The following is a 27,294-nucleotide window of genomic DNA, read 5'->3' on the forward strand; positions in this document are numbered from 1 at the left end:
AGATTCCCCAGAAAAGTGCTCAGAAGTTTTACTTTAAATTTCTTTATAATATAGGAGAAATACATTAATTACATCTAGTAGTTTGTTGAAGTGCACAGATAACCTCAGAAGACCTAATATAAATAGATGTTATAGGACAGAGTAGACCAATTAGCTTTCTTTCATTTTGAGGAAGGATCGGAATTGTCTGAGGGGCAGTGTCTACATATGGAATGTGACAGATCAGATTTACTTGCATTTTCTCACGCCATTAGGAAGATTGAAATTTAGCACTGTTTGAGACAAACATAATTAGAGCAGCAACTTCTGGATTAGGCTTTATTGGCAACTGTGTGGTCAAAATATGTTAAAAAGAGGTCACTGCGTGTGAAAGTTTTTTAGTTCTGAGTTGTCATCTGTTAAGTTGTTTCTCTGAGAGGATGGCATTTTCAGACCAGAGGTGTAATTTCTGGTTTAATTAGATGAAGTCTTTTTGTTTTGTTTCCGTTTCTGCCATTAGATTTTCTTGCTCTTCTACAACGGGTGTTTAAAATGGAGTTCATGGGTCCTGTGAGGGATGTATTTTCTTGACATTGTCTACAGAATTTGGTGGGCATATGGGTTTTGTATGTGTGTGAGTGCGTTTGTGGAGGGGATTCATATTTTACATTAAGTTTTCAAGTCAAATGCTCTGTGACTCCCAAAGATTAACAAAAAAGCTACTAATTTAGAGACTAATCATTGTTCCCTCATTTAGGGTGCAGCCCACTTTGCCCCCTGAGCCTTCAGAGTCACATGGCCCCTAGGCTCAGTTCTCTATTCCTTGTGAAGCCCATGGATAACTGATAGCCTTTATTGTTATGCAAATTTGACATAGGATTGAGAGTCAACTCTTTAAGTTACTGTGTGAATTTTCAAGCTGTAAATTTCTGGATACCATTTGTATCATTTCTCCGTTGACTATTCCTGTATTGCGCTCTGCTTCAGCTCTGGTCTTTCGACAATGATCACCTGACAATAATCTACCCATGAAAATCTTCAGCAGTATATCATTATCTTTTTAATATTTTTATTTATTTTAGAGAGAAAGGAAGAGAGAGGGAGAGAGAAATAGAAACATCAAACATTGATCAGCTGCTTCCTGCATACCCTCTACTGGAGGGGTCTGACCAGGAATCAAACCATTGACCTCTTAGTCATGGGTTGACACTTAACCACTGAGCCACACTAGCTGGGCAGCAGTATATTCTCATCTTCGTAACTGTAATCTATCCTGAGCTATATAATTGGTTCTTAAGAGAAAGTTCTTTTTCCTTTATCTTTTTTGTTTTTTTCTGCCTGATAGAAATTAGATACCTTAGGCAGGAATTCTTTAAGAGATATTTCAGGAGCTTCTATACCTTCATTCTTTTGTTGGTTGTTTTTGGTTGCCCTTTATCTTCCCTTCAGCAAGATTTATTCAAGTGGAGCAAGGCTAGAAGAGGAAGGTTGCTGAGGGATTAGATGAGCGGGTGCTAGGGGGACTTTCTGTTCCTGCCAAATGATCTTTTCTAAAAAAGTATGGAATATTTTTCTTTTAATTTCCCAATCATAGTGTGAATTCTTCTTTGCCAAATGGATTTTGGGGCTTTGCCTAAGCCCCATGTGCTAGAGTCGAGGATTCATCTTGGCCAGACATTGCCACATATTGAAGAGGGAGCCGTTTCCAGGAAAGCTCCCAGAACTGGGGCTCCTAGAAATCTTTCCTTGATTGTGTGAGCCAGGCCTTGACACTTTTGACCATCTGGAAAACTTTGGACCCAAGCACCAATATCTGTCTCAAACCTATTTTTCTTTTCGTTTCCTAAATTTTAAGAAAAATTCTTTTTCGTTTGAGTTATATATTTATTACTATTTTAAATACGTAGTCCAAAAAGAAATGTATGCCTGAGGGCTGCAAAGAAATTCATCAGGAAAAGAGTTGATGTCCCCTCTGTGGGTATACATTGTTATTCTTTGTGCCATGATGATGCTCAATGAACAGTTTTAGAAGGAATAAGTCTGAAAACATTTTCCTGATGTACTATTAGTGTCAGAGTGTTTCTTTTTTCAGGTACTCTTGGATAAGTAATGATTTTATCTCTCCTTTCTTCACTCTCCCTACTGTGTGCTTCCTGTAGTGTGCATCTCTGTTTATTTGATGCTACAGTTAATGCCCCCACTCTGTTTCCACAGCTTCTGTTGTTTATAGTGGTGATCAATGTGTTTATTACTAGAATAGAGGCCCGGTGCATGAAATTTGTGCATGGGGGTTGGGGGGTGTCCCCCAGCCCAGCCTGCACCCTCTCCAATCTGGGACATTGCTCTCACAATCCAGGACTTCTGGCTCCTAACCACTTGCCTGCCTGCCAGCCTGATAGCCCCCTAACCACTCTGCCTGCCAGCCTGATAGCCCCCTAACCACTCCCCTGCCGGCCTGATTGATGCCTAACTGCTCCCCTGCTGGCATGATCATCCCCAACTGCCCTCCCCTGCCAGCCCAATCACCTCCAACTGCCCTCCCCTGCCAGCCCAGTCGCCCTCAACTGCCTTCCCCTGTGGGGCTGAGAAAACTGGGAGACTCTGGCTGGATGAGGTGGGGCTGAGGGGACTGGCGGACTGAGGCTGGATGAGGCAGGGCTGAGGGGACTGGGGGGGACTCCGGGTAGATGAGGCTGCTCCAGCGGGGCTGAGGGGACTGGGGGACTCTGGCTGGATGAGGCATGCGGCACCTGCCGCCCCCCGCCCACCCCCCCCCCCAGCGGAGCTGAGGGGACTGGGTGCTGCCATCTTATGGCTGTGGGCGCCACCATCTTGTGAGGTGTGTGGCAGTCAATTAGCATATTCCCTCTTTATTGGCTGTGGGCACCGCCATCTTGTGAGGGCATGGCAGTCAATTAGCATATTCCCTCTTTATTAGATAGGATGCAGATAGCATCTCCAAATGCTGTGAAGTAGAGTCAGAACAACCAAGGAAAATTTTATTTTGCTATGGCTATACTTGATGTACTGTTCATTAGTAGTCTGCTTTTAGTACTTTTCCTCATGCCAAATATAAAAATGATCCTAATGATCCTAGCTGTCTTGCAGAAATAGTTTCAGTATTGCTCATATTTTTTAAAAGATTTTTTTACTTTTCTGTAAGTTAGCTATTTGTACCTATTAATATATTTAACCTTTTTTTAAAACCTTTTAGGTAACACATTTATGAATTTTCTGTTATAAATAAATCACTTAAAAATGGTCTATGTATTAAGCACAGTATTAAATATAAGATGTCTTTTGCCTACAGAGTGTTTATAGTCTATTTCAGATATTAGGATACACACACTCAACAGTTAGTGAATGAGATGGTATGATATACTATAGTGCATATTATTGATAGAATAAAATACTTTTTGTGTCATTGGAAATTAGAAAATTAAATATTCAGTTGTCATTTTCTGAGTGGCCACCCTGTGCCAAGTATTGGTAATTGAAAGTTAAGTAAAGTTTAGCGCCTTGTTACCAGTGACCTGAGCGTATGGTGTGGTAAGTGACACTGGAAGGCCATCCCCAGGATAAAAGGTAAAGAAACCTCGGATCACAGGGGCCGGCAGCCGCTGGGAGGTGTGAAGTGGCCCAGCTTTGAGTGCTGTGTCCCTGATGATTGTATAGACCCCAAGCATAGACCTCCCCAGGATTATGACTGAGATGTGGTCATTCCCAGGGTATCACTCAGTCTGTGTCTTTCCAGCTGAAGTTCTTTTTTTGTCTTTTCTCTTCCTTATCACGTTGTGGGGCACTTTGCTTTCCTATGTTCATGTTGCCTGACCTTGTGCTCCAGGAGGATGTTGTTGAACTCACCAGGTCCTACTCTCCTTACAGGTGTTTTCTGATGCTGCTAATGCCGACACTGGTAACCTACAACGGTCCTAGATCTGCTGTCAAAGCGGCCATAGTGTTCCTATCCAGGCTCATGGTTTTCTTCCCTGCTTTTTTTTTTTTCTTTCTTAACTGGGGCTATACACAATCAGTTTTTATTCTATGTGTTCTCTGTGCTTCATTTCTTTGGAAAACCCCTCAAGCTAATAGCTGGGATGATGAAAGCACTGGCAGCTCCTATTGGCAGCCCCTTTCCCTTAGCTTTCGACACTTCTCTTGGGCAGAACTCAGCTTTAGAGAGTTGGAGCTTACCTGGAAGAGAAGAGAGTCGTTTCTCTGACAGTCCAGCGGGATGACCCACCCTCGGGGGGTTCTGGGCTCCAGTGGTCAGCTTAGTCATTGGACTTGCAGGATAAGGCAGTCTGAGGCAAGGTAACTTATTCTGCTGCCGTGGCCAACTTTGGAAACAATGTGTTCCGTTTATTTGTGTTCCGCTATTACTGGGAGCTGAGTCATGTTTTAGTTGAGATTAGTGTGGGTTGAATCATATGATATAGTCATTTTTATAGTGAAAAATAGTCAGATATTGGCAAAATCATCTGCTTCAATAGGTCTTATCTATGGACATGAATCTGAACTAACTTACAGCTTGCTTCTCTTAATGCTGAGCTTTGGAAAAGTATTGCAGATGCTATCCTAAGTGATTTTATTTTTTAAAAATAGATTTTTATTTATTTCAGAGAGGAAGGGAGAGGAAGAGAGAGGTAGAAACATCAGTGATGAGAGGGAATCATTGATTGGCTGCCTCCTGCACGCCCCCCACTGGGGACCGAGCCTGCAACCCAGGCTTGTGCCCTTGTCCAGAATCAAACCCAGGACCCTTCAGTCCACAGGCTGATGCTCTATCCACTGAGCCAAACCAGCTAGAGCTATCCTAAGTGATTTTAGTAGAAAGTCAGTACTAAGAGTCCTCTCTCTCTCTTGCTTCCTAGGTCACTCTGCACCTGAATCCCATCTCCTCAGTGCACATTCACCACAAGCCTGTCGTGTTCCTGCTCAACTCGCCACAGCCCCTTGTCTGGCATCTGAAGACGGAGCGGCTTGCCGTTGGCGTCCCCAGACTTTTCTTGGTAAGTGTTTGAAGCCTCCCCACAGAGATCCTTAGCACAAGGATATAATGACCCTAAAACTTTGCAAGGCTTTTTCATTGAAGTCATACCAGAAATAGTCCGTGTGTTAAAGTTGGAGTACGCTCTTAGTGATACTTGGATGACATAGATAAGCTTTCACAGAAAACAAACACCACTCACATGCCTTTTCTGCGGATGGAGAATCAAGTCTAGTTTGCACGTTAGAGCGGGACCCGTGGCCATGCTCTGTGTGGCCTGAGCTTTGGTCTCTGCTCTGAGACTCCCCGCGTGGCACCATGAGCAATGTAAATATTGTAAATAGCCACTAGGTGTGTGGTCTCTGACCACAAACCAAGTACGCGCAAACACATTCTATTTGTATATATAACACGGACCTCATTTCTGATACGAGGTTCTGTTTGTTGAGAAAGTGACACAGTGAGCTCCAAAATGAAAACATTTGTATTTTATAAAAAAGCTGGAACCCAGCTCTTGTGGAAAGATCCAAATATTACCTACTATTTGTAAATCATGTCCTTTTGAGTTTGCCAGAACATTCAAGTTTGCTAGTTGTGGAGAAATTGATGGGTTGTTTGGATGGATTTTTGGGGTATGATATCATGTCTGATGATGAGCAACACTGCACTTCACAGTGATAGCTCACATTGTCTATTGCTAGAGCTACATGCTAATGTCCTCAAGTACAGAGCCTTCGGCTTTTTATACCTCTCTCACCCACAAGCATTCAGAATACTAAGAGGCCTCAGTTAATAGTGTTTCTCTTGCATTAGGGATACATTTTTCCTAATTAGTTACTCTTAATCCAGATCTGTAGTTTTTTACCACTTGTATTTGAAGAGTACTTTTAAAAATCCAGTGGTACCCATTAAATAAAGGAAAAATCCATAATCAATGCAGTTAATAAGTAGATAGATAGATGAGTAAAAGGGGAAAGATCCTCTTTATAGTGGGGTGCTCATCAGTAAATGTAGAAGGAATGATGGAGTTAGAAAACCATCGTTTTGCAACCATCATAGTAAAAGTTGTTTAATGCAAGAGTCATCAAGACAAGCTAAGTCAGTGGAGGTGGAGGGAATGTATGGGACAATATATTTGCATAGTCTTATTAATGGCAAATGAAAGGACTTATTAATAACAAGTGAAATAATGGTAACTAAATGTAGTGGAGATACCCAGCAATGCCTTAACCAAGGGACCAAAATTACACCAGCATGGTGCAGATGGGCGTTGTGCACCTCCAGGTGTGATAACAGAACAAACACAGCATCACTTGTGTAGCATTGAACCTAATCAGGAGGAAACGTTGCAGAAGAACAGATTGAGTGACATTCTACAAAATAACTGGCCTGTGCTCTTAAAAAACGTGCGTCATGAGAGACCAAGAGAGGCTCAGGTGCCATTCCAGATCGAAGGAGACTCAGAAGACACAGGCGATCCCCTTGGGAAGGGAAGGGGCCATTGCCCCAGAGCAGCCGTCACCCACAGGTGGTCCGTGATGTCTGAAAGGTTGGCGACCGCTGCTCTGAAGGACGTTATTGGGATCACAGTTAAAGCTGGACTTGGGCTTACAGATTGAAGTGTTGTGTCAGTGTTACATTTCTTGAATTTAATAATTGAACTATTGTTATATAAGAGGTTATCTTTCTTAGGAAACATAATACACTTAAGTATTAAGGGATAAAGGGCCAAATAATTCAGAAAAACATCTGATGTGTAGATAGACGAATAAAGCAAATATGGCAACATGTTGAAAACTGGAGGATCTAGTTTAAGGGTACATAAGAGTTCTTGTACAATATTTGCAATTTTGTAAATGACTATTTCACAATAAAAAATTTTTAGCTCAAAAGTACATTTGCAAGGTAGGAGTTACTGACTAATAACTTAAATTGTAGCCTTTTGGGGAATTAAAACTCTCATCACTTAAAAATTAAAAAGGCCAAAGGTCAGAGTTGTTGTTGCTATCACTAGCACTTTATTTAGCTCTTGGTATTACAGTAAGCCCTCTGACACTTCATCTCATTTAATTCTCACAGTAACCCTGTGATGATGTGGGTGTTACCTCATTTAACAGATGCATTCGCAGAGGAGGAACTGAGACTTAGAGAGGTTAAGTAGGGACCTAAATCAAAGGCCTAGAGCGGGGACTCAACCCAGATAGGACTTACTCTACAAAAATCTAATGGTAAATTGGCTCCCTTCATATTCATTGTCAGTCTCCTATAATTAAAGGTATTTGTGATAGGAGACTAAGGACCGTGATCATAAGGTCCCATTTAGCCCTTGTAATGCAAAACTATGCTCTCCAATATAGTGTGGCTATTTAAATGTAAATTAAAATCAGCAATATGGTTTCTAGGCACATGAGCCACATTTCAGGTGCTCAGTAACTACGTGAAGCTAGAGGCTACACATTGGGCAAGGAATGATGAGGTTATGAGTAAAGGCTTTACCTATCCTGGTTTGAATCCAAGCAGTAACCTGGGGCACATTATTTAATTAATCTAAGCCCGACTTCCCTCGCTTGTAATATACTAGTAGGAATGATAATAGTCCCTACGTTGTGGGGTTACTATCTTGGTTAAATGAGATTAGATATAAAATGTTTACTGCAGAGTTTGGCACCAATAACTTCAGAGACATCACCTGCCCTTTCTGTTGCTATTTATTGTTTGTGATAGTAAAGAACACTTGGGGAGGATGCTGAATTTACATTTATAATCATGAAGCATCTAGGTGAGCCAGCCCCACATGGAAAGGAGTTCCCGTTTCTCTGGGCTGTGGGTCCAGGGAAAATGTGTAGGCTACCTATATCATCGTTGTACGGGTCACTTTCTGGATTCCTTCTTCAACCTGCCCCTCCATGGGTTCTGAGGGAAAGCATCTTACTCTTAATTATTACTTATCTGCTTTAATTTTGTTTAAGATCTATTAAGAACTGCCTCTTGGACATCAGTTTAAGGCACACTAACAATGGGGCAAAAAAAAGAGAGACAGTTTTTGTAAACAATTTAACATCATCCCTGTTGGGAGTTAATCCCATGTAAGGAGATTGCAGATCAAGGGATGAATCTAAAAGTACCAACATGGGAGAAATCAAGGATTTAAATTCTGGGACATCTGAACCCTGCCTTGTTGTCCAGCAGGCTTTCTTTAGGGAAAACGGTTTTCTCTCCCTTCTGTACATTTTTTTTTTTTATTATTGTTCAAAGTTTTACATATGTCTCCTTTTCCCCCCGATTGACCGCCCCCCCCCGGCCACTCCCACCTCCAAGGGCAAGCCCCCACCGCCCCAGTGTCTATGTCCATTGGTGATGCTAATATGCATGCATACAAGTCTTTTGGTTGATATCTAACCCCCCTCCTTCCTTGCCATTTGTCTCTGGATCTATTTTTGTTCATCAAATTATGTTGATCATTATATCCCACATATGAGTGAGGTCATGTGATATTTATCTTTCTCCGACTGGCTTATTTCGCTTAGCATAATGCTCTCCAGTTCCATCCATGCTGTTGCAAATGGTAAAATTCCTTCTTTTTTATAGCAGCATACTATTCCATTGTGTAGCTGTACCAGTTTTTTAATCCACTCATCTGCTGATGGGAACTTAGGCTGTTTCCAAATCTTAGCTATTGTGAATTGTGCTGCTATGAACATAGGGGTGCATATATCCTTTCTGACTGGTGTTTCTGGTTTCTTGAGATATAGTCCTAAAAGTGGGATTATTGGGTCAAATGGGAGTTCCATTTTGAACTTTTTGAGGAAACTCCATACTGTCTTCCACAGTGGCTGCACCAGTCTGCATTCCCACCAGCAGTGCACGAGGGTTCCTTTTTCTCCACATCCTTGCCAGCACTTGTCATTTGTTAATTTGTTGATGATCGACATTCTGACAGGTGTGAGATGGTATCTCATTGTTGTTTTGATTTGCATCTCTCGGATGATTTAGTGACTTTGAGCATGTTTTCATATGTCTCTCAGCCTTCTGTATGTCCTCTTTCGAAAAGTGTCTATTTAGGTCCTTTGCCCATTTTTTGATTGGATCGTTTATCTTCCTTTTGTTAAGATGTATGAGTTCTCAGTAAATTTTGGAGATTAAACCCTTATCTGAAATAGCATTGGGCAGCTCCCCTGAGAGTGTGCTAAGTGAAGAAGTTGGGCCTCTCGTAGCCTGAAGGGAATTTCAGGGCCTACTCTCCCACTGGGCAGCCACAGCAGCAGAGGCATCAGCTGCTGGATAGAGAATCACAGTGTGTTTTGTTCATAGTAGTCAAGTAACAGTTTGGAGATAACTAAATTATTTTGCATACCGTGTTTTGTCCAAACACTTCAGAAGGCCCATGGTCTCTTTGGAAATTTAGCTATTTCCATCACTGTCCTCTCCAAGGTTAGAGACCTTAGAGGCGCTGAGGAGGGATGCTGGGTCTCTTGACTCTGGGTTTAAGATGCAGAAGCCCTTGCTTCCTTCCTGATGTGCTGCTGAAGGATTCGCATTGCCGCCTTAAAGCTCTCTTTACTTTCTAGGTAGAGTTACAATACTTGAACAGATTTTTTTTTTTAAGTAGGGTGGTGAGAAAAGTTCAAATAATGGCATCTACTCATCTATCAGGGTGACCTTTTAATTTAAGTCGAATGTCTGCATTATTTAACTACCCAAATTAGAAAAGGAAACCTTTCGTAATGAGTTATCAGGGCCTTGTGTTACTCAGAGTGCCTCAGCCACCCCCGAGGGTGACTAAAAACATCACAGAGCAGGTCCTCGAACAACGTCGTTTCCTTCAACATCATTTTGTTATAACTGTTGAAAAGGGGGAAAAAAATCAATTCCCAGCCAGGGCCTTGTCTGTGTGGAGTTTGCACCTTCTCCCCATGTCTGCGTGGGTTTTCTCTGGGGACTCCAGTTTCCTCCCACGTCCCAGAGATGTGCACGCTGGTTTCATTGGCACATCTGACTGGTCCCCGTTGAGTGAGTGTGGGTAAGAGTGGCCCTGCGATGCAAGGGCACTCTTCTCAGGGTGGGTTCCCACCTTGCACCCTGAGCTGCCAGCATAGGCTCTGGCCACCCTCAACTGTGATCAGACATCAGTAAGTAGGAAATGACTTTCCTTACTTGTTTTTATTAATCTTTCTTAAATGTATGTGTGGCTCCCATTTATTTCAGTGGTTACTATTAGAAGTGTTTTGGGTCTTTAGAAGTTTGTTGATGTTTATGTGACCAGAGATATGCCATAGGAACTTAACTCTTGTTTATATCAATTAGTAAATTGGTTTCATTATATATTGTTTTGCCTAAAGTCTCTGTTCTCAAAAATTGTCAACAACATGAAGGAGGATTTACTGTCTAATAAAGGTGTTTTGTTTTGTCAAATCATTCCAGTCCTCCTCGTGATTCCATAGTGCAGGCAAGAGGGAGCGTGCCAGGCAGGAAGAAAGTGGGATTGAGTTTCCTCTGCACGTGTAGTTCCTTGATCTGCTTCTTCTGGTTACACCTAGGAAATGGGAGTGGCCAGAAGTGGGATTGTTTCAGGCTGAGTCTCAAATAGTCACACACACACAAACACTCCCACGATGAAGTTATCATACATAGCCTTACAGTTTTCCTTTGCAGGGTACATGGGTGACCCAGAGAATATTGGGTAGGTTAGAGTTGTTCCTCAGTGCAATCAGAAATAAAAAAAAATCCTACCCTTTCAGTCTGTCATGTTGAAACTACAAGTAAAACTCTCTTAGAAGAATCATCTAAGCTTATTTTTATGTATGTAATCATTTCCACATTGAAGAAAAAGTAGGATAGGTCAACTAGGCAATAGATGTCTGAACTTTCAATCTTTGTTTGCCAGAAAAGATTGAGAAGAGCTACAATACTAGGCTTTCTTAAAAAACATGCTACAATTTGAATTGCTCCAAAATGAAAGCACAAATGGCCAAAAAAAACCCCAAAACAAAACACAAAAAACACACACATAAAAAGATGCTCAATATCATTAGTCATCAGGAAAATGCAAATTTAAAACCACAATGAGATGCCTCTTCACACCCACTAGCATGGCTGTAATAAGAAAGGCAGATAATAACAAGTGTTGAAGATGTGGGAAATTGGAACCCACATACATTGCTGGTGGGAATATAAAATGGTGCTTTGGAAAACAGTTGGACAAAACATTATGTCCACAGCACAACTTGTCCACAAATGTTCATAGCAGCATCTATCTATACTAATAAAAGGGTAATATGCTAATTAGACTGGATAGACCGGACGTCCTTCCGGACATCCTTCTGGACAAAGCTGCAGCAGCTGCGAGGGCCGAGGGCAGGTAGCCATGGAGGCTGGCAGTGGCAGCCGCAGCGGGGTGATGGGGGCAGTGCCTTCCCCTGGTCGACCCAGTCGCCTCCCGCAGAGGGTGGCCAGAGGCAGCAGCAGCGGTGAGGTGATGGGGGCGGCGCCTTCCCCTGATCGGCCCAGTTGCCTCCCATAGAGGGAGGCCAGACTGTGGCTTAGGCCCGCTCCCTAGGCCCGCTCCCTAGGGGGAGTGGGCCTAAGTTGTCAGTAGGACATCCCCTGAGGGCTCCTGGACTGTGAGAGGGGGCAGGCTGGGCTGAGGGACTCCTCCTCCCCCCGTGCATGAATTTTTGTGTACCAGGCCTTTAGTTATCTACACTAATAAAAGAGAAATATGCAAATTGACCATCACTTCACGACGCCCACCAGCCAATCAGGAGTGAGTATGCAAATTAACCCAACAAAGCTGTCGGCGGCCCCGCCTCCCAACTGCTCCGGGCCTCTGGGCAGCACGCATGCAGGCACAGAGCGGCCGGGCATGGCGGGACACCTGCTATGAGGGGGAGGGCAAGGGCGGAGGGAGCGACAGGAGTGAAGATGGAAGGTGGTAGCCAGAGCGAAGGCCTGGGTCCTGGGTGCTGGAGGAAAACCGGTGCCGGCAGCCAGGGGAAGGAAGGCCTATTGCACGAATCTTCGTGCAGTGGGCCTCTAGTTCATAATAATAAAAAAGTGCAAACAAGCCAAAATGTCTATCAACTGATTTAATGGATAAGAAATGTGGTATACTCATACAATGGAATATTATTTGGCCGTTAAAAGAAGGAAGTAAGTGATACATATTACAACATGGATAAACCTTGAAAACACAATATTATTTGGCCGTTAAAAGAAGGAAGTAAGTGATACATATTACAACATGGATAAACCTTGAAAACACTACAAATGAAAGAAGCCAGACACAAAAGACCACATGTTGTATGATTCCATTTACACAAAATGTCCCAAATAGTCAAATCCATAGAGACAGAAAATAGATCAGTAGTTGCCCAGGGCTGGTGGGTGGGGAGAATGGGGAATGACCACTAACGGCATAGAGTTTCTTTTGGGGATGAAAAAAATGTCTGGAATTAGATAGTGGTGAATATTACCACAATTATAAGTATACTAAAAACACCATTGTACAATTTAAAAGGGTGAATATTATGACATTTCAATAAAATGAATAGTAAGGGTGAATTATAATTACATTATTATGTTTATGTAATTTATGTAATTACAATAAGGGTGAATTATATTTCAATAAAGCTGTTAGAGAAAACCTTGCCACAGCACACTTTTTAAAAGGGATAGTTTTAAAATTAATGAACAAAATTTTACAATCTTTTTACTTTAAGGATATATATTTTTATTAATTTCAGAGAGGAAGAGGGAGTGAGAGGGAGAAAGATAGAAACATCAATGATGAGAGAGAATCATTAATTGGCTGCCTCCTGCAAGCCCCCCACTGACTGAGCCTGCAACCCAGACTGGGAATCAAACCGTGACCTCCTGGTTCATAGGTCAGTGCTCAACCTCTGAGCCACACCGGCCAGGCTAAAATCTTTTTACTTTATTCTGTGTACCTATAGATTTTTTTAAAAAAAGAAAAAACCTTCCTTTTTTTGTGTTCCAAACATGAACATGAACCCTGTCTCTTGCAGAGTCTGCAGCCTTGAAGTCCTATGACAAGCAGCAGTTTTCAAGATGAGACCCTAATGCTTGGCTTCTAATAACATAAAATGCCCAAGTCCAGAGGTCTTGGCCAGCCTCTTAGTGTCAGGGTTAGTTGCTTTAATTGCTCACAAGGAGAAAAGGTGTCTAAAGATTAGGAAAGTCTCAAGAAATAAGCAGGAACTTCCAACCTCACTTACTCTTGGGATTACTGTGCTGTGGTTAATTTTTCCAGCCATTTATCATTAAAATCAGGAAAGAAATGAATGTAAATGTGTGTGTTTGACTGGAGATATGGAGAGATAGGGGATATTGGTCTCCAAGGTAGGGTTTCCAGATTTAACAAAGATAAAGGGTGACCACTTAAATTTGAATTTCAGATAATCAACAAATAATTTTTTAGTATGTCCATGTGATATTTGGGGAAGACTTTTACTGAAAAAGTATTTGTTCTTTATCTGAAATTCAAATATAACAAAGTGTCCTGTATTTTATCTGGCATCTCTACTCAGAAGTAACTCATCCTTTTGTTTCTAGATAACACCCTAGCTTGGGTATCAGGAGGTCTGGGGACTAGTCTTCGCTCTGCCACTAACTAGACAAAATCACTTAACTACTCAGGCCTTAGTTTTTTTTTAAATATATTTTTACTGATTTCAGAGAGGAAGGGAGAAGGAGGGAGAGAAAGAAAGAGAGAGAGAGAGAGAGAGAGAGAGAGATCAATGATGAGAGAGAATCATTGATCGGCTGCCTCCTGCACGACCCCTACTGGGGATCAAGCCTGCAACCCCAGCATATGCCCTGACCAGGAATCGAACTGTGACCTCCTGTTTCATAGGTTGACGCTTAACCACTGAGTCACGCTGGCTGGGCGGTCCTTAGTTTCTTCTTCTCCAAAGTGAGGAGGTGGTTACTAGCCGATCTCTAAAGTCCCTCCCAGCTTTCCAACTCTGATTTTGTGATAATACAACCGTTAGATATTATATCCCAGTTTAATTAGAAACAGAAAATGGTAATCTGAACATGGCCTCTTCAGCAAATCCAAGTAAATATCAGGGCAGGGCAGTTGAAATACCGAGAGAAACCAAATGTGATGCTATTGGCTTTGGATTAAAAACAAATAAAATGTAATCCTAATGAAAAATGTAAATTAATACCAGGACCATGCTTAATATTTAAAACCTAGTTTTGTGTTTCTGAGAAGGGGGGAGGAATGGGTGAAGAAGCTGAAGCTGCCAAAATCTGGTTTATTCCTTTTACTTAAACTTGGGGGGCGGCGGGGGGAGGAAGGTCCCAGATATCTTGGGCCTCTGGCACCAAACCACAGGCAGTTCTCTGCTCCGCTCTGCAGCTGGATGGCTGACAAGGCTCAGTGAAAAACAAGTGCTATTTGTCTTCCTGTGCCCAGTATTTAACTGGAAATCAGAAGGCGAAATTTCCAATCGGTTGTTAAACAGCCCCAGATGTGTGCTTAGCTGTGCTCTGGGAGGGGGCAGGCCCAGCCCGCCCCACAGCGTGTGGCCAGTCCTCGCCTCATGAATCCGGGAGATGTGTCATTGAGGGCTGTGGTGTCCGCACAGGCCCTACACGTAACTCAGACGTTCAAGTTTGCTTGTGCGGGAGGGAACTTTAAAAAAAAGTTCTGTATTCTCTACTGTGTTGCATTCAAGAAATCTGGAAATGTTTTTTTATTTTCTAATGTTCTCCTTTCCCTTGTTTGGTAATTCTCCCCATGTTTGGAAAAACATGACATTAGCATACCTGGTATGACGGTGTATGTACTACTTGTTCATTCATTTGACACCCCGTTTTTAGTGCCTACAGGAGGCGGGGACCTGTGCCACGTGTGGGGGATCCAGAGAGAAATGCGGTGCCTGTCCTCACAGAGCCCTCCATTTCATGGGGGAGATGGTTAAGAGATCAGGAATTACAATTCATTGCAATGAAGCTGGGTCCTGGAAGTTGGAGAAAATGAGAAAGCTTGCATTCCAAGTACAATGAAGGCAGCTCCCTTCCCTCTGTGAGGCTGCGTGAGCCGCAGCGTGTGGCTGATGGGTCGGGCTTGCAGACACGAGCACAGCCTTTTCGCTCAACCCGAAGTGTCACCCCTCTAGACTAGGGGTCTGGATTTACCATTTTGTATTTCCAAGTGAGGTCTTTCCCCAACTGAGTTTTCTCTTAAAGGCATATTACACAACTGAATGTTTCAAGATTTGTTTCTTTTTTCTTTTTTTTTTTTAAATGTCTCTTGTGGAATGAGTCACGGTGTCCTGTGGGGTAGTCCAAGTGGTGGTGTCCTGTGCATTTTTGTTGCAGAGGCTGCTTATCTGTTGGTTTTGTGGCTTGTCTCGGAGAGCCCTAATTGTAAGGGGCGTGAGCCTCTCACGAACTAGGCTCAGTCAACTACCCTATTTCCTAGGAACCATTTCCGGCCCTTTGGTGGTGAGAGCGCTTCCTAAATGTCACCATGGCAACCAGAGCTATGGAAAGCGTCCAGTTTCAGCTGGGAGTCCTGGTTCAGAAAGACCTTTGGAGAGACCTGATGGGATGTCTCCTGATTCCTGGGTTCAGGCTGGAGGTGCTGCCAGCGAGCCCATGCGTGGCCCTGGCCCCCGGAGGTTTGCCTGGGTGGACTCTTCCTGATCATGACATCCTGCCCTGGAGGCTCGGGCAGGCGTAGACTTTTCCTGGCTCTGCTGGGCCAGCTGTGTGTCATGTCTGTGTGCAGGCAGGGGCCCCAGCCCTGTGAAGGCTTTGCTTTCATACAACAAATTGAGGTTAAATAAGCCCGATTTCCCCGAGGGGGCAGGATTGGCGTTTCTGCGTGTAGAATCCCACGACGTCCTTTAAGGTTTTACTGTCTAAGGCTGATCTGGTGATCTGACGCTGCTGCCCTATCCATGGGTTGGGCCATTGTATCAAATGTTAACATCTCTGGTGCCCTTGGTTAGCGTGGTGGGCAGCCGCCAGAGAGCTGTTTGGTAGGAAAAGCAAGTGTTTTGTTAAGGGAGGTTGCAGAATATTTTTTCATGTCATGAGCGGGAGGGAAAAAAAATCTGTCTCTTGGGAGATTCTGGTGGGGCTGACCTGCAGGCTCACGGCTCTGCCTCGGGCCTCCCATAACCTGCAGACAGTGAGGCCCTGGGTAAGCGTCCCCAGAGGGAGCCCACAGCTCCCGTCTCTGCAAGGGACTGCAGGATGGGCCGGCTCCTTCCTAGGTGCAGTCATTGGGCGTCTGAGGGGAGCCCACAGCTCCCGTCTCTGCAAGGTACTGCAGGATGGGCCGGCTTCTTCCTAGGTGCAGTCATTGGGCGTCTGAGGGGAGCCCACAGCTCCCGTCTCTGCAAGGGACTGCAGGATGGGCCGGCTCCTTCCTAGGTGCAGTCATTGGGCGTCTGAGGGGAGCCCACAGCTCCCGTCTCTGCAAGGGACTTGCAGGATGGGCCGGCTCCTTCCTAGGTGCAGTCATTGGGCGTCTGAGGGGAGCCCACAGCTCCTGTCTCTGCAAGGGACTGCAGGATGGGCCGGCTCCTTCCTAGGTGCAGTCATTGGGCGTCTGAGGGGAGCCCACAGCTCCCGTCTCTGCAAGGGACTGCAGGATGGGCCGGCTCCTTCCTAGGTGCAGTCATTGGGCGTCTGAGGGGAGCCCACAGCTCCCGTCTCTGCAAGGGACTTGCAGGATGGGCCGGCTCCTTCCTAGGTGCAGTCATTGGGCGTCTGAGGGGAGCCCACAGCTCCCGTCTCTGCAAGGGACTTGCAGGATGGGCCGGCTCCTTCCTAGGTGCAGTCATTGGGTGTCTGAGGGGAGCCCACAGCTCCTGTCTCTGCAAGGGACTGCAGGATGGGCCGGCTCCTTCCTAGGTGCAGTCATTGGGCGTCTGAGGGGAGCCCACAGCTCCCGTCTCTGCAAGGGACTGCAGGATGGGCCGGCTCCTTCCTAGGTGCAGTCATTGGGTGTCTGAGGGGAGCCCACAGCTCCTGTCTCTGCAAGGGACTGCAGGATGGGCCGGCTCCTTCCTAGGTGCAGTCATTGGGTGTCGGAGGCCGCCCAGGTCTGGCACTCCAGCCCTCCATCACCTCGCTCCCTGGCTTGGAAGCAGATTTCTGCTGGCCAGGAAGGAGCCCCTTTAGCTTTTTGTGTTTCTCTGTCCAGGTGACAATTTTATGCCAAGATCTGCTTTGCCCTTAGTCCTCACATCCTCTCCCCACATGGCCTGGGGTCTTTGTTGCAGATGTGGGCTCTTCATGTCACTGGGCCAGGTAGTCATCGTTGGTCTGCTTCCGCTTTGTCCCATTTGGGCGGTGAATGGCACAGTTGGGACCCAGGGTGTGCCTGGAAGTCAGGGGCTTATCCACCTGCCGTCTTTGGCAAAAGCCCACAGTGCTCACTGCCCATTTGATCTGTAGCCCCTCCATCTGTATCACGGGAGCCTCTTCTGGAGCGCCTGTGGTTCCTGGATGATTCAGAGCTGCTGCTTAGAGCCAACACTGCTCCGACCCTTGGAAGTGGTTCGTATATCCTTTCCTAGCAGTTTGGACAAGAAGGTTATGGTCCTGCCACCATGAGGAATGAATTGGGGCCTGTCCACCCTGATCTGTCAGACAACTGTGACCTTTTGTGAGGATGTGTATACCTGTATGTGCATATTTAACAAACATGGCATGCGCCATGTGCTGGCACTCTTCTAAGCACATTACATATATTGTCTTACTTAATCTTCATGAGAAGGCTTTGAAGTAGGTACTATTATTATCCTCACTTTAAGATGAGGAAACTGACTCAAAGAGAGGTTAACTTGTGCATGGTCACACAGCTAGTAAATGGTGGCTATAATCCATGGCTTAGAATCGTCTCTGGCACATCGTAAGTGATCAATATCATCATAAATGCTAGCAATAGTGATAATGAATATGTTTTTAAATGATGGGGATAGTAGTGTGGGCTAGATTTCTCCTACTTTCTTTACATCACATATCCCAGATTTTGATCCTGGGATTGAATGAAATTATGCTTTGATCATTTGAGCAAGTAGGTGTAGCCACAGGGATGTTGGATTTTAATGGTCCACTGTGTCCTGGGAGGGTTCTCCTTTTGCAAAGGAAAGTGCTTAAGTGATTTCCCCCGAGGTCCAGATGTGGGAGGTGGTCCTGAGCACATCTGACTATAGATAACCACAATATTCCTAGTCAGCAGCTGCTCTACCAATGGCTGGAAGTTAGCCATGTGGCTGCCACCTTAAAAACAGCATAGCATTCTAAAACTGATGAAATCTCCCAGGTGTTTGAAGTCCATTTTTTCCTGATTTTTTACCCCCTTTGCTTGGAGCCTCTGTCATTATTCCCCAGTCACAGATAATGTAGGGAAGGTAATTGGGTGACCTCTTCTTTTAAAAAAATATATTTTATTGATTTTTTACAGAGAGGAAGAGAGAGGGATAGAGAGTTAGAAACATCGATGAGAGAGAAACATTGATCAGGTGCCTCCTGCACACCCCCTACTGGGGATGTGCCCACAACCAAGGTACACGCCCTTGACCGGAATCGAACCTGGGACCTTTCAGTCCACAGGCCGATGCTCTATCCACTGAGCCAAACCGGTTTCGGCTTGGGTGACCTCTTGAGAGACAGGTTATAATGCAGGTGCCCCATACTTTCCAGAAGGGTAAATGGAGATCTTATTGGGACGGTCACACACCGCCTGACTGACTCATCATCTCCAGCCTGGAGCCACTAATGACTGTTTCACAAGCAGGACTTTAGAACTGAACTTGTGCACAGCCGGTGTGGCTCAGTGGTTGTGTGTTGACCTATGAACCAGGAGGTCACGGTTCGATTCCTGGTCAGGGCACATGCCCAGGTTGCGGGCTCGATCCCGAGTGGGGGGCATGCAGGAGACAGTCGATCAATGATTCTTTCTCATCCTTGATGTGTCTATCTCTCTCTAACTCTTCCTTCCTCTCTGAAATCAATAAAAATATATTTAAAAAACACACAACTGAACTCAAGCTACATCAAGGCATCACTCACTGACCAGTGAGGAGGTAGCGTGGACTCTCCTATCAGGTTTCATTTCAGCAAAGGGTATTGTGAATGGCTTAAGTACTGGGATCTAGGTCACACCAGTATTTCATTAAGGGAAGAGTTTCAAAACGGCTTCTTGACCCGTTTCCCAGCAGCATGTTCTGGTTCTGGCCGGCCCATCTCTGGATCGGCTGCACTAGGGTTCCCTGCTCTATATCTGCATCGCCCTTGGCAGTCTGGGAATCCTTTCTTCAGAGATATTAAATGTGTTCAGTTCAAGCTTCTTGGCTGTGGCGTAGGCATCACCTTAGTCCTCACCAGGGACTGTTCAGAGTAGACTGGAAAATGGGGGTGAGTACAGGAACATGGCCAGTCTTTGGTTAAAAGCATCCGGTTTTGGAGCTGAAGTTCCCACCTCCATCCTACCCCACCCCATCCCCTAAGGACATGTTCTTTAGAACCCCATCCTCCCCCGCTCCCTCCCCACAAATCAACAACACTGTTACTAGGCCTGTGGTTGCTGAGCCAGAATATGCAGTCCCATTCCTTTTGGGGCTTGCATCAGCAATTCACAGAAGCTGTATCAGTCAGGGATGATCCAGAGAAAGAGAACCAGCAGGGGATATATATGAAGAGATTTATTGCAAGGAATTGGCTTATGCCATTGTGGGGTCAGGCAAGGCAAGTCAGAAATTTGTGGGGCCAGAGGTCCGGAGAGGCAGCTGGACCTCTCAGGCGTGAGCCCAGCCTCAGCCCTGCTCTTAAGGCCTTTCCACGACTGAATCAGGCCCCCGCAGATTATCTAGGATAATCTCCATCACTTAGAGCCACCCGATTATGGATTTGAATCACATCAACAAAATACCTTCACAGCCAAATCTAGGTTAGTGTTTGATTGAACAGCAGCAATAGGTAGCCAAACCAACCATCGCAGAGGCATTTATATCTTAAATCTATACAATCAGATATTCTTGCTGTGCTGTATCTACCATAGTTTCTACTCAGTCACTCCCAGAGCCGTGGGCAGGTTTTGTTGTCCTTGTTTGCTATAAGAGATCTCCCTTCTTCCAGCCAAGCAATTATTTTGTTTCCATAACAGTCATTCCTCTCTGTCTGCCCCGTCATTCCCTTTCTCCTCCACTTTCACCAGCTCAGCTCCTCAGCCAGCCCCCCCTGGGAAGGGGAGAAAGAGAAGGAAACAACCCAATGGGGAGAATTTCTGTGTAAGAGGCAGGGACAGGCATGACCCTTGCTTTTTTACCCCTGCTCTGCCTCACTGCTTTCCCTTTTCACTCTCTTAAAAGCCTGGCTTTGTTATTGCCTAGTGTGGGAGTCCAGCAGACATAGTTTGGATCTGCACGTGTTCCCTTGCTAAATCTAAGTCACCTAACCTCTCATAGCCCTAGTGTCTTCAACTGTCAGACGTGCGGATTCAGAATGTATGAAACTCAGTAAGTGATCAGGAAGAGCCTTCATGGCAATTACCTCCCAGTGTTTGTTCCTATTAGTAGGGGCCAAGAGGAGTTCTGTCTACCCAACACTGCTGACTTCTTGATTTTGGGTGATGGAGTAGAAAGCGCTGTAGCGTGAGAAATGAGGTCTCTGGTTCTGTTGGCCACCCTGCTTTCTACCAGCTCGGTGATCCTGGCAGATTCTTCAGCTTCTCTGAACCTTAATTTCCGTCTCTGTAAAATGGAATGTAGATTATCAGTCTTGATGAAGAGGAACTCTCTGTAAAGAGAATTCTAGGAACCTGTTTGGAGCCAAGTGTTTTGTAAAATTCAGTTTGTGCCCTTGAACCAGGATTGGCAGATTAGATGTAATTTAAAAGAAAAATAAAACAATGCTCCCCAGTGAGGGATTTCCCAGAAGCACACTTGGAAGACAAAAATAGACTGAGGATCGTGGCAAGTAATAGTAATGATGCCAACATTTTATTTTTTTCTGAAAATCACCCTTTGGATGGCAAATGCACTTTAAATTTTGGGTCAAGCTCCTCCTAGCCTCATGCTAACATTGGAAGATGCGAAAGGGTAGATTTGGGAGTCTGGAGAGGTCATTTTGTGAGGCCAGCAAGGATCCCTTTGTGGCTTGGGACTCTACGCTGAAAAACTCTACATTATAAAGCAGCTCACACTTCATTCATTTGTTATGCTGTGGGGACTGAGTCTGTCTTTCAGATGGAGTGAGAGATTCTGCTTCTCTCTGTATATATACATATTCACATAGGCTATCGTTTTGTAACATTTCCATGGGAGATGAGAGTATTGCTTTTTTACTGACTCACATTCAGGTTTGTGTATGTTTATATTCAGAGGGCAGCATCTCAGAACTTCCCTCTGGGACATGTGGAAACATGTAGGGTGTTAAGAACAGAGAGCAGTTTCAATCCTTTAGTTCTTTGTATTTCAGCAAAAATAAAAATTAAAAGCAGAGGATGAACATCATGAGTGTTTTGAGAAAAGTTGTTGAATATGTTTTAAGTCTTGTTTTTGAAAGGAAGTATTCTGGTTGTGGATACAAAATAAAAACACCCAAGAGTTTCTCAGTGGTTGTGTGGATCTGTATTCTGAATGCACGATTAGCAGGCACCATTGGCACATGGCTCATGAATATGTAGCTTTGCAAATTATGACTGTAGGCTCCTGGCCATGGAAGTTATTATTTCTTTAAAACAAACTTTAAAAAAACATTGAGTCATGATATACGGTTAATAGAAGACATGTTTCAGATCACGTCTCCCGTCACGTGGCCTTGGAGGAAATAGGCAAGCACAGCCGTCCCAGAAATTGGGTGGGGAGAATGTGTGACTGCCTCTCAGAATGTAGGGTTCCGTCCTCATTTGGGAGGTAAAGGTTTCAACACTGTTCCAGTACTTGATGTAAGTTCGTTTTTGCCGGACTTTGTGCACAAAATACATCGATGTCTTTCTCTGTGGGCACTGTTAAGCGTTCTAGGAGCAACCTGCATAGATCCTACTTATACATAGACCTGAATTCTAGAGAAATGCCTCTTCTACTTTACCATATGTCCTTTCCCCCTAGAATTGAACTAGCAAATACTTGGCATGGCAGGTGCTTCTGAAATGTCAGTGTTCTTTCCTTGCCTCATTTGTTTTCCTTGTTTTGCTCTATTTTCCTAAGCAGGCAGCTCCAGGAAGAGATTTGTCTGAGGGGTATAAAATACAGCAGAGGGAATATAGTCAATAATAATGTAATAACTATGTATGGTGCCATTTGGGTACTAGATTTATGGGGGGTCACTTTGTAAATTATATAAATGTCGGACCACTATACTGTATACCTGAAATTAATATAAAATAACATTGACAGTCAACTGTAATTAACAAATAAAAAGAAATTAAAACATTAAAAAATACATTTTACTCATGTTTACTAATAAAGAGGACACTGCAATAAATATTATTCTTAGTATCAAAAACAAGATTTGTCTATATGCAGGAGTCAGGAAAAAGGAACAGGAATGGTAGAAGTCGGGTCTAGGGTAGGACAAAAGAGGGAGAGGAGCTAGTTCTTATTGTGCAAGTGCTGAACTTTCACCAATGTCCCTCAGGTAAAGGTGAGACGTTGGGTATGTGAGTTCGAGCAGCCCCACGGAGCTGTAACCTGAATAGCAGGCACTCACCCGACTGATAACTGAAGCTCTAAATGGACCACAGCTGAGCGCCTCTCTCTCTCTCTCTCTCTCTCTCTCTCTCTCTCTCTCTCTCTCTCTCTCTGTGTGTGTGTGTGTGTGTGAGAGAGAGAGAGAGAGAGAGAGAGAGAGAGGAGAGATTGATTTGATTCCTGGAACAGGTTTTCCTCTGAGATCTCAGCAGGCTTTTCTGTATCTTTGGGGAGTCATGGCTCCTCTTATTTCACAAGGCTCATTTCTTTCTTTTTAGATGTGCAAGAAGATGACTCCATTCATGACTTGGCTTTACTCTCCCTCCCCCCCCCCCCCCTCAAAGCAAGGGGAAAATATTCTTGCCTGTTTTTAAGTAATCCTCTGCATGGTTTGCAAAGATTATTTGGAGTTTAAATAATATTCCTATCTATGGCCTAGAGCAGTGACCCTGAAGTGTGCATTGGCATCTAGGGGTCGGGGGTGGGGGGAAGGTACATGGAGATTATAATGCCGTTTTCTGGACCCCACATTCCTACTTCACCTAAAATCTGCATTTTAACATACTTCTGTCTGTGATGTCACACTTTGGGAAGCCCTGGACTTGAAATGTCTTCTTGACATTGATTTATATTCTGAGAAGAGACCAAAGAGTGGATGGATGGATGGATGGATGGATGGATGGAAATGATCAGTTCATCCTTCCCTAGGGACATACTGGAGGCTCTAGAGCAGTGCTGTTCAATAGAAATAAAATGCAAACCACATAGATGATTTAAAATCTTCTATTAGTGAATTTAAAAAGTAAAGGAAACAAGTGAAATTACTTGTAATAGCATGTGTTATTTGACCCAATATATCCAAAATAATATTTAGCATGTAATCAATAAAAAAGTAGAGATTTCCTCTCCCCCCGCCCCCCCTTTTTTTTTTAACTATAAGACACTACAAAGTCTGGTAAGTGTTTTGCATTTACAGCACAGGTCAGTTTAACTGGCAGCATCTCCAGTGCTGAGTGGGGGCACACAGCTCGTGACGGCTGCATTGGATAGCTGCAAAGCAGCGACAGACACGGGCACTCATTCCCGTTTCTCCACTACTCCCGACTAGAACCTCCGAATCCTGCTCAACAAGAACATTAGGCAGGCACTGCCAGTTAATCTGACCTTAAGATTTATTCACTCATTAAACAAATACTTATTGAGTGTCTTTTCTGTACACAGCACTGTTATAGGTGCCTGGGACATGAGCAGAGCAGATTAAGACCCCAGCCTCTGAGGGAGCTCACATTTCATGAGAGGCAATGGGTAATAAGCATATTATATGGTAGTTGGAAAGGTGACCATGCTAGACTATACCATAGGAATTAGAACATGTAAAGCAGGTTTGTGGGGGCATCAAGATTGCTAGAGTAGGGGCTGCTGGGTGGTGGGATTGTCATTTTAAATAGACCCTATTGAGAAGGTAACATGTGAGTGAACTTAAAGGAAGTGAGGTGAAACTTTTAGATCAGACTTAATTACTACCCATGATCCAGTGTGACCTGTACATATTTTCTTTGTTGTTTTTTTTTGTTGTTGTTGTTGTTTGTTTTATTTTTAATATTTTTATTGATTTCAGAGAGGAAGGGAGAGATAGAAACATCAATGATGAGAGAGGATCATTGATTGGCTGCCTCCTACACGTCCTGCACTGGGGATCCAGCCCACAACCTGGGCATGTGCCCTGACCGGGAATCAAACCGTGACCTCCTGGTTCATAGGTTGATGCTCAACCACTGAGCCACACTAGCTGGCATGGCCTATATTCTCATCAGGACTGTTCATGGGGGTACATTCCTTTAGGGGTCGGGTCAGGAAAGAGGGAATAGGGGGATAGGACTAAGTGAGGCCTTAGAGTATGGCACTGTCCTCACTGAAGAGAAAAACAATGTGAGGGGAGCTGAGAGAGAGAGAGAGAGAGAGAGAGAGAGAGAGAGACGGATACAAGTGCCAGGCCTCTGAGTCAGCTGACGTGCTGAGATAAGTGCTAAAACCAAGAACCTCAGTTCCAGGAAAGTGGTGACTGCACCCACGAGCCAGGATTTGTTCCCTGCCCTCAGCTTGGCAGCTTTCTCTTGAGGCTCCAGTGGATCCGCTTAGGACTTTAAGAGTTAAAGCTTAAATACAGGTGTGGAAACAAAAAGGCCGGTTGCCTGTTTGGCTTTTTTTCTTTCCTTTTTCTTTTTTCTTGCTCTTTTGGATGAGGTTGTTGAATCTGATCCAGAAAAAATAATAAACTTGGCTCTCATTGCCTAGCCGTAAGTTCTTGCAATAAAACTTCCAGCACTGGCAGATAGAGTAATGTGCTGCTCTCTAAAAAACTCTGGTAGCATAACTAGAATTTAAAATGTGAATGTCGTGCGGTTTAAGTAGGAAGTGTTCAGGAGGGGAGGTGGCTCGGTGTGGATCTCAGCAGCCTGGGATTAGTTGGACAGGGCCTCGCCTCACGCTTGCCCCTTCCACAGATGCTGCTAAGAATCAGGATTCTTGGAGCTCAGTGCTCTGATCAGTCCCACAGGAAGACGTTTGTCATGTCAGGGAATGTCGGAGGATTGGGTTTTAATTAGCAAGCAGGAGAAAAGTTCAGTGGGTTCTGGGGGAAGATAAGGAACTACTGAATGGTTTAATCATTGGTTTTTAGGTGGAGTTATTGGGTGAAAAATCAAATCATGTAGTAGCTTTAGAGCCTGGATGAATGATCATTTCCTGGGCAGCGAGGGAAGTAAGGGTTACAGGAATGAAGAAGTTTTGGCATAGTCTTCCCTGGAACAGCATTGAGCTTTCATTCAACAAGAAATTATCGAGCCCTGCTTTGTGCCAAGCAGTGTGCCAGGAAACTCGGAATGAACGGGTGCTTCCTTCGCCCTGGAGGTGTTCTTTGTCAATTGAGGGCGGCAGGTTTGCTGATAAATAGTGCAGTTCATGTGAGGTGTGTGCAAGGCACACTGTGGGTGGCTCCGTCCTGATGAGAGAAAGGGAGCCTGGATGGTTTCGCAGAGAAGGTGATAGCTGGGGGAGGACCAGGAGCCGTTACCAGGCGTGCAGGGCGGAGGAGAGGGGTCCAGGCAGGGAGCAGGCTGTAAAAAGACCTGGGAGCCTGAAACAGCATGATCTGTTCTGGCACCGCGAGTGACTCCACCTGCAAGTCCTGGGCACGTGGGAGAGCGGTGGGAAGCAAGGTGGGCAGAGTCCCTCTCTGGTCATGTGGGCTAAGATGCTGAGGTGCTCTCCTGCATCATCCTGAGTTTACTTTTAGAGAGGTCTCCCAGCTGACAGTGTGGAGGCGGGGTGGAGGGAGACAGAGCTGGCAGCTTGGCGAGTAGGAGGTTACTGTAACAGTTGGCTGAGATGTCAGGGCCAGAAATGAGGTAGCAGCATAGCAAGGACCTACAAATAAGGTAGAGGATGGTGGACAGAATAAACAGCCCTGGAAATTCTCGCTCTTGACATTTTTAAACGGTTTCGTATTCTCTCATGTAGTTCTTTTACTTGCAATGGCGATTATAACCCTTCCTCATAGTAGAAAAATATTTTCCCTCTCTGTTTTTTGCTAATTTCTTTACATCTGTGTTCTTCCACGAACGCTAACCTAAGCCAGACTCTAATAAGGGTACCATGAAGATGAGGCAGGACGAGAGCTTTGACTGGAAGAGTAATGACATTGATATAGCGTGTCTTTATTTCAGTAGGCTCTTGACAGGTTCTAGCATGATTCTTTCACAGACAAGAGGAGGACAGTGTGTGGGGTCACCCTGTAGTTGACGAATAACCTGGGACCCCATCATGCTGTTTAACATGCGTTGGTCAGTGTGGGAGGAGGGTAAGTCACAGAACTGAGCCTGTTTTGTTCAGCTCCTCAGGGTTTTGATGAACATGTAGAAGGTACACATTTAAAATTTAGAGAAATTGACAGCTAGCAGAATAAGGATTTTTATGGGGTCTCTAAGGGCTTGAAATGTGGATTTAAAGAATAAATAGAACTCTTCGTTTTTATATTAAAGGAATTAATGGTGTAAGGGGAGGACGTGAAGAGGCTTGATCTAATAAAATGAAGACCTAAGGATTTAGGTACATCATCACCACCACCACCTCCCTGGCGTGAGCTGCCACTCTTTCTCCCCTGGTGGATTCCAGGAGTCTCCCACGGCTTTCCTGCTCCTTGTCTCTCTCCAGTGTAGCCTGGACATGCAGCCAGAGGGATCTTGTTAAAACATTGGTTAGGTGTTTTGATGAACTCTCAGTGGTGGCCCATCGCACCCGCACTGCATCCCCCCCGTCCTTAACAAGGGTCTGCCAGGTCCAGGTGGACGCGCTGGTGTCCTGTTCGAGCTCTCTGACCTGTTCTCCTGCCTGTCTCCTCCGCACGCCTGGGCTACAGCCCCTCTGGCCTCCATGCTCTTCCCTCCCCGCGCCAAACCTTTACACTCGCTGCTGTCTTAATCATGAGAGCTCTTCCCTTGACATCAGCGTGGATTGCTTTTTTTCTTCCTTCCTTCAAATAGTATTTCCTTTCTTTTTTTCTATTAAATGTGTTTTCATTGATGTTAGAGATGGGGAGAGAGAAACATTGATCAGTTGGGGGAGCTAACCTGCAACCCGGACCTG

General features: G+C 44.7%; 1 protein-coding gene across 1 annotated transcript in view; it reads left to right on the top strand.

Annotated features, from left to right (window-relative positions):
- The window catches only part of TGFBR3 (transforming growth factor beta receptor 3), a 197,647-nt gene that overhangs the window by 119,453 nt on the left and 50,900 nt on the right, over positions 1–27,294 (top strand). The window contains exon 4 of the mRNA XM_079777362.1: positions 4,854–4,991. Within this exon, the coding sequence (XP_079633488.1) occupies positions 4,854–4,991 (138 nt within the window). The remainder of the gene's footprint in view (positions 1–4,853; positions 4,992–27,294) is intronic.

This window comes from Cnephaeus nilssonii, assembly GCF_951640355.1.
Source record: "Cnephaeus nilssonii genome assembly, chromosome: 7".
Taxonomy (NCBI): Eukaryota; Metazoa; Chordata; class Mammalia; order Chiroptera; family Vespertilionidae; genus Cnephaeus; species Cnephaeus nilssonii.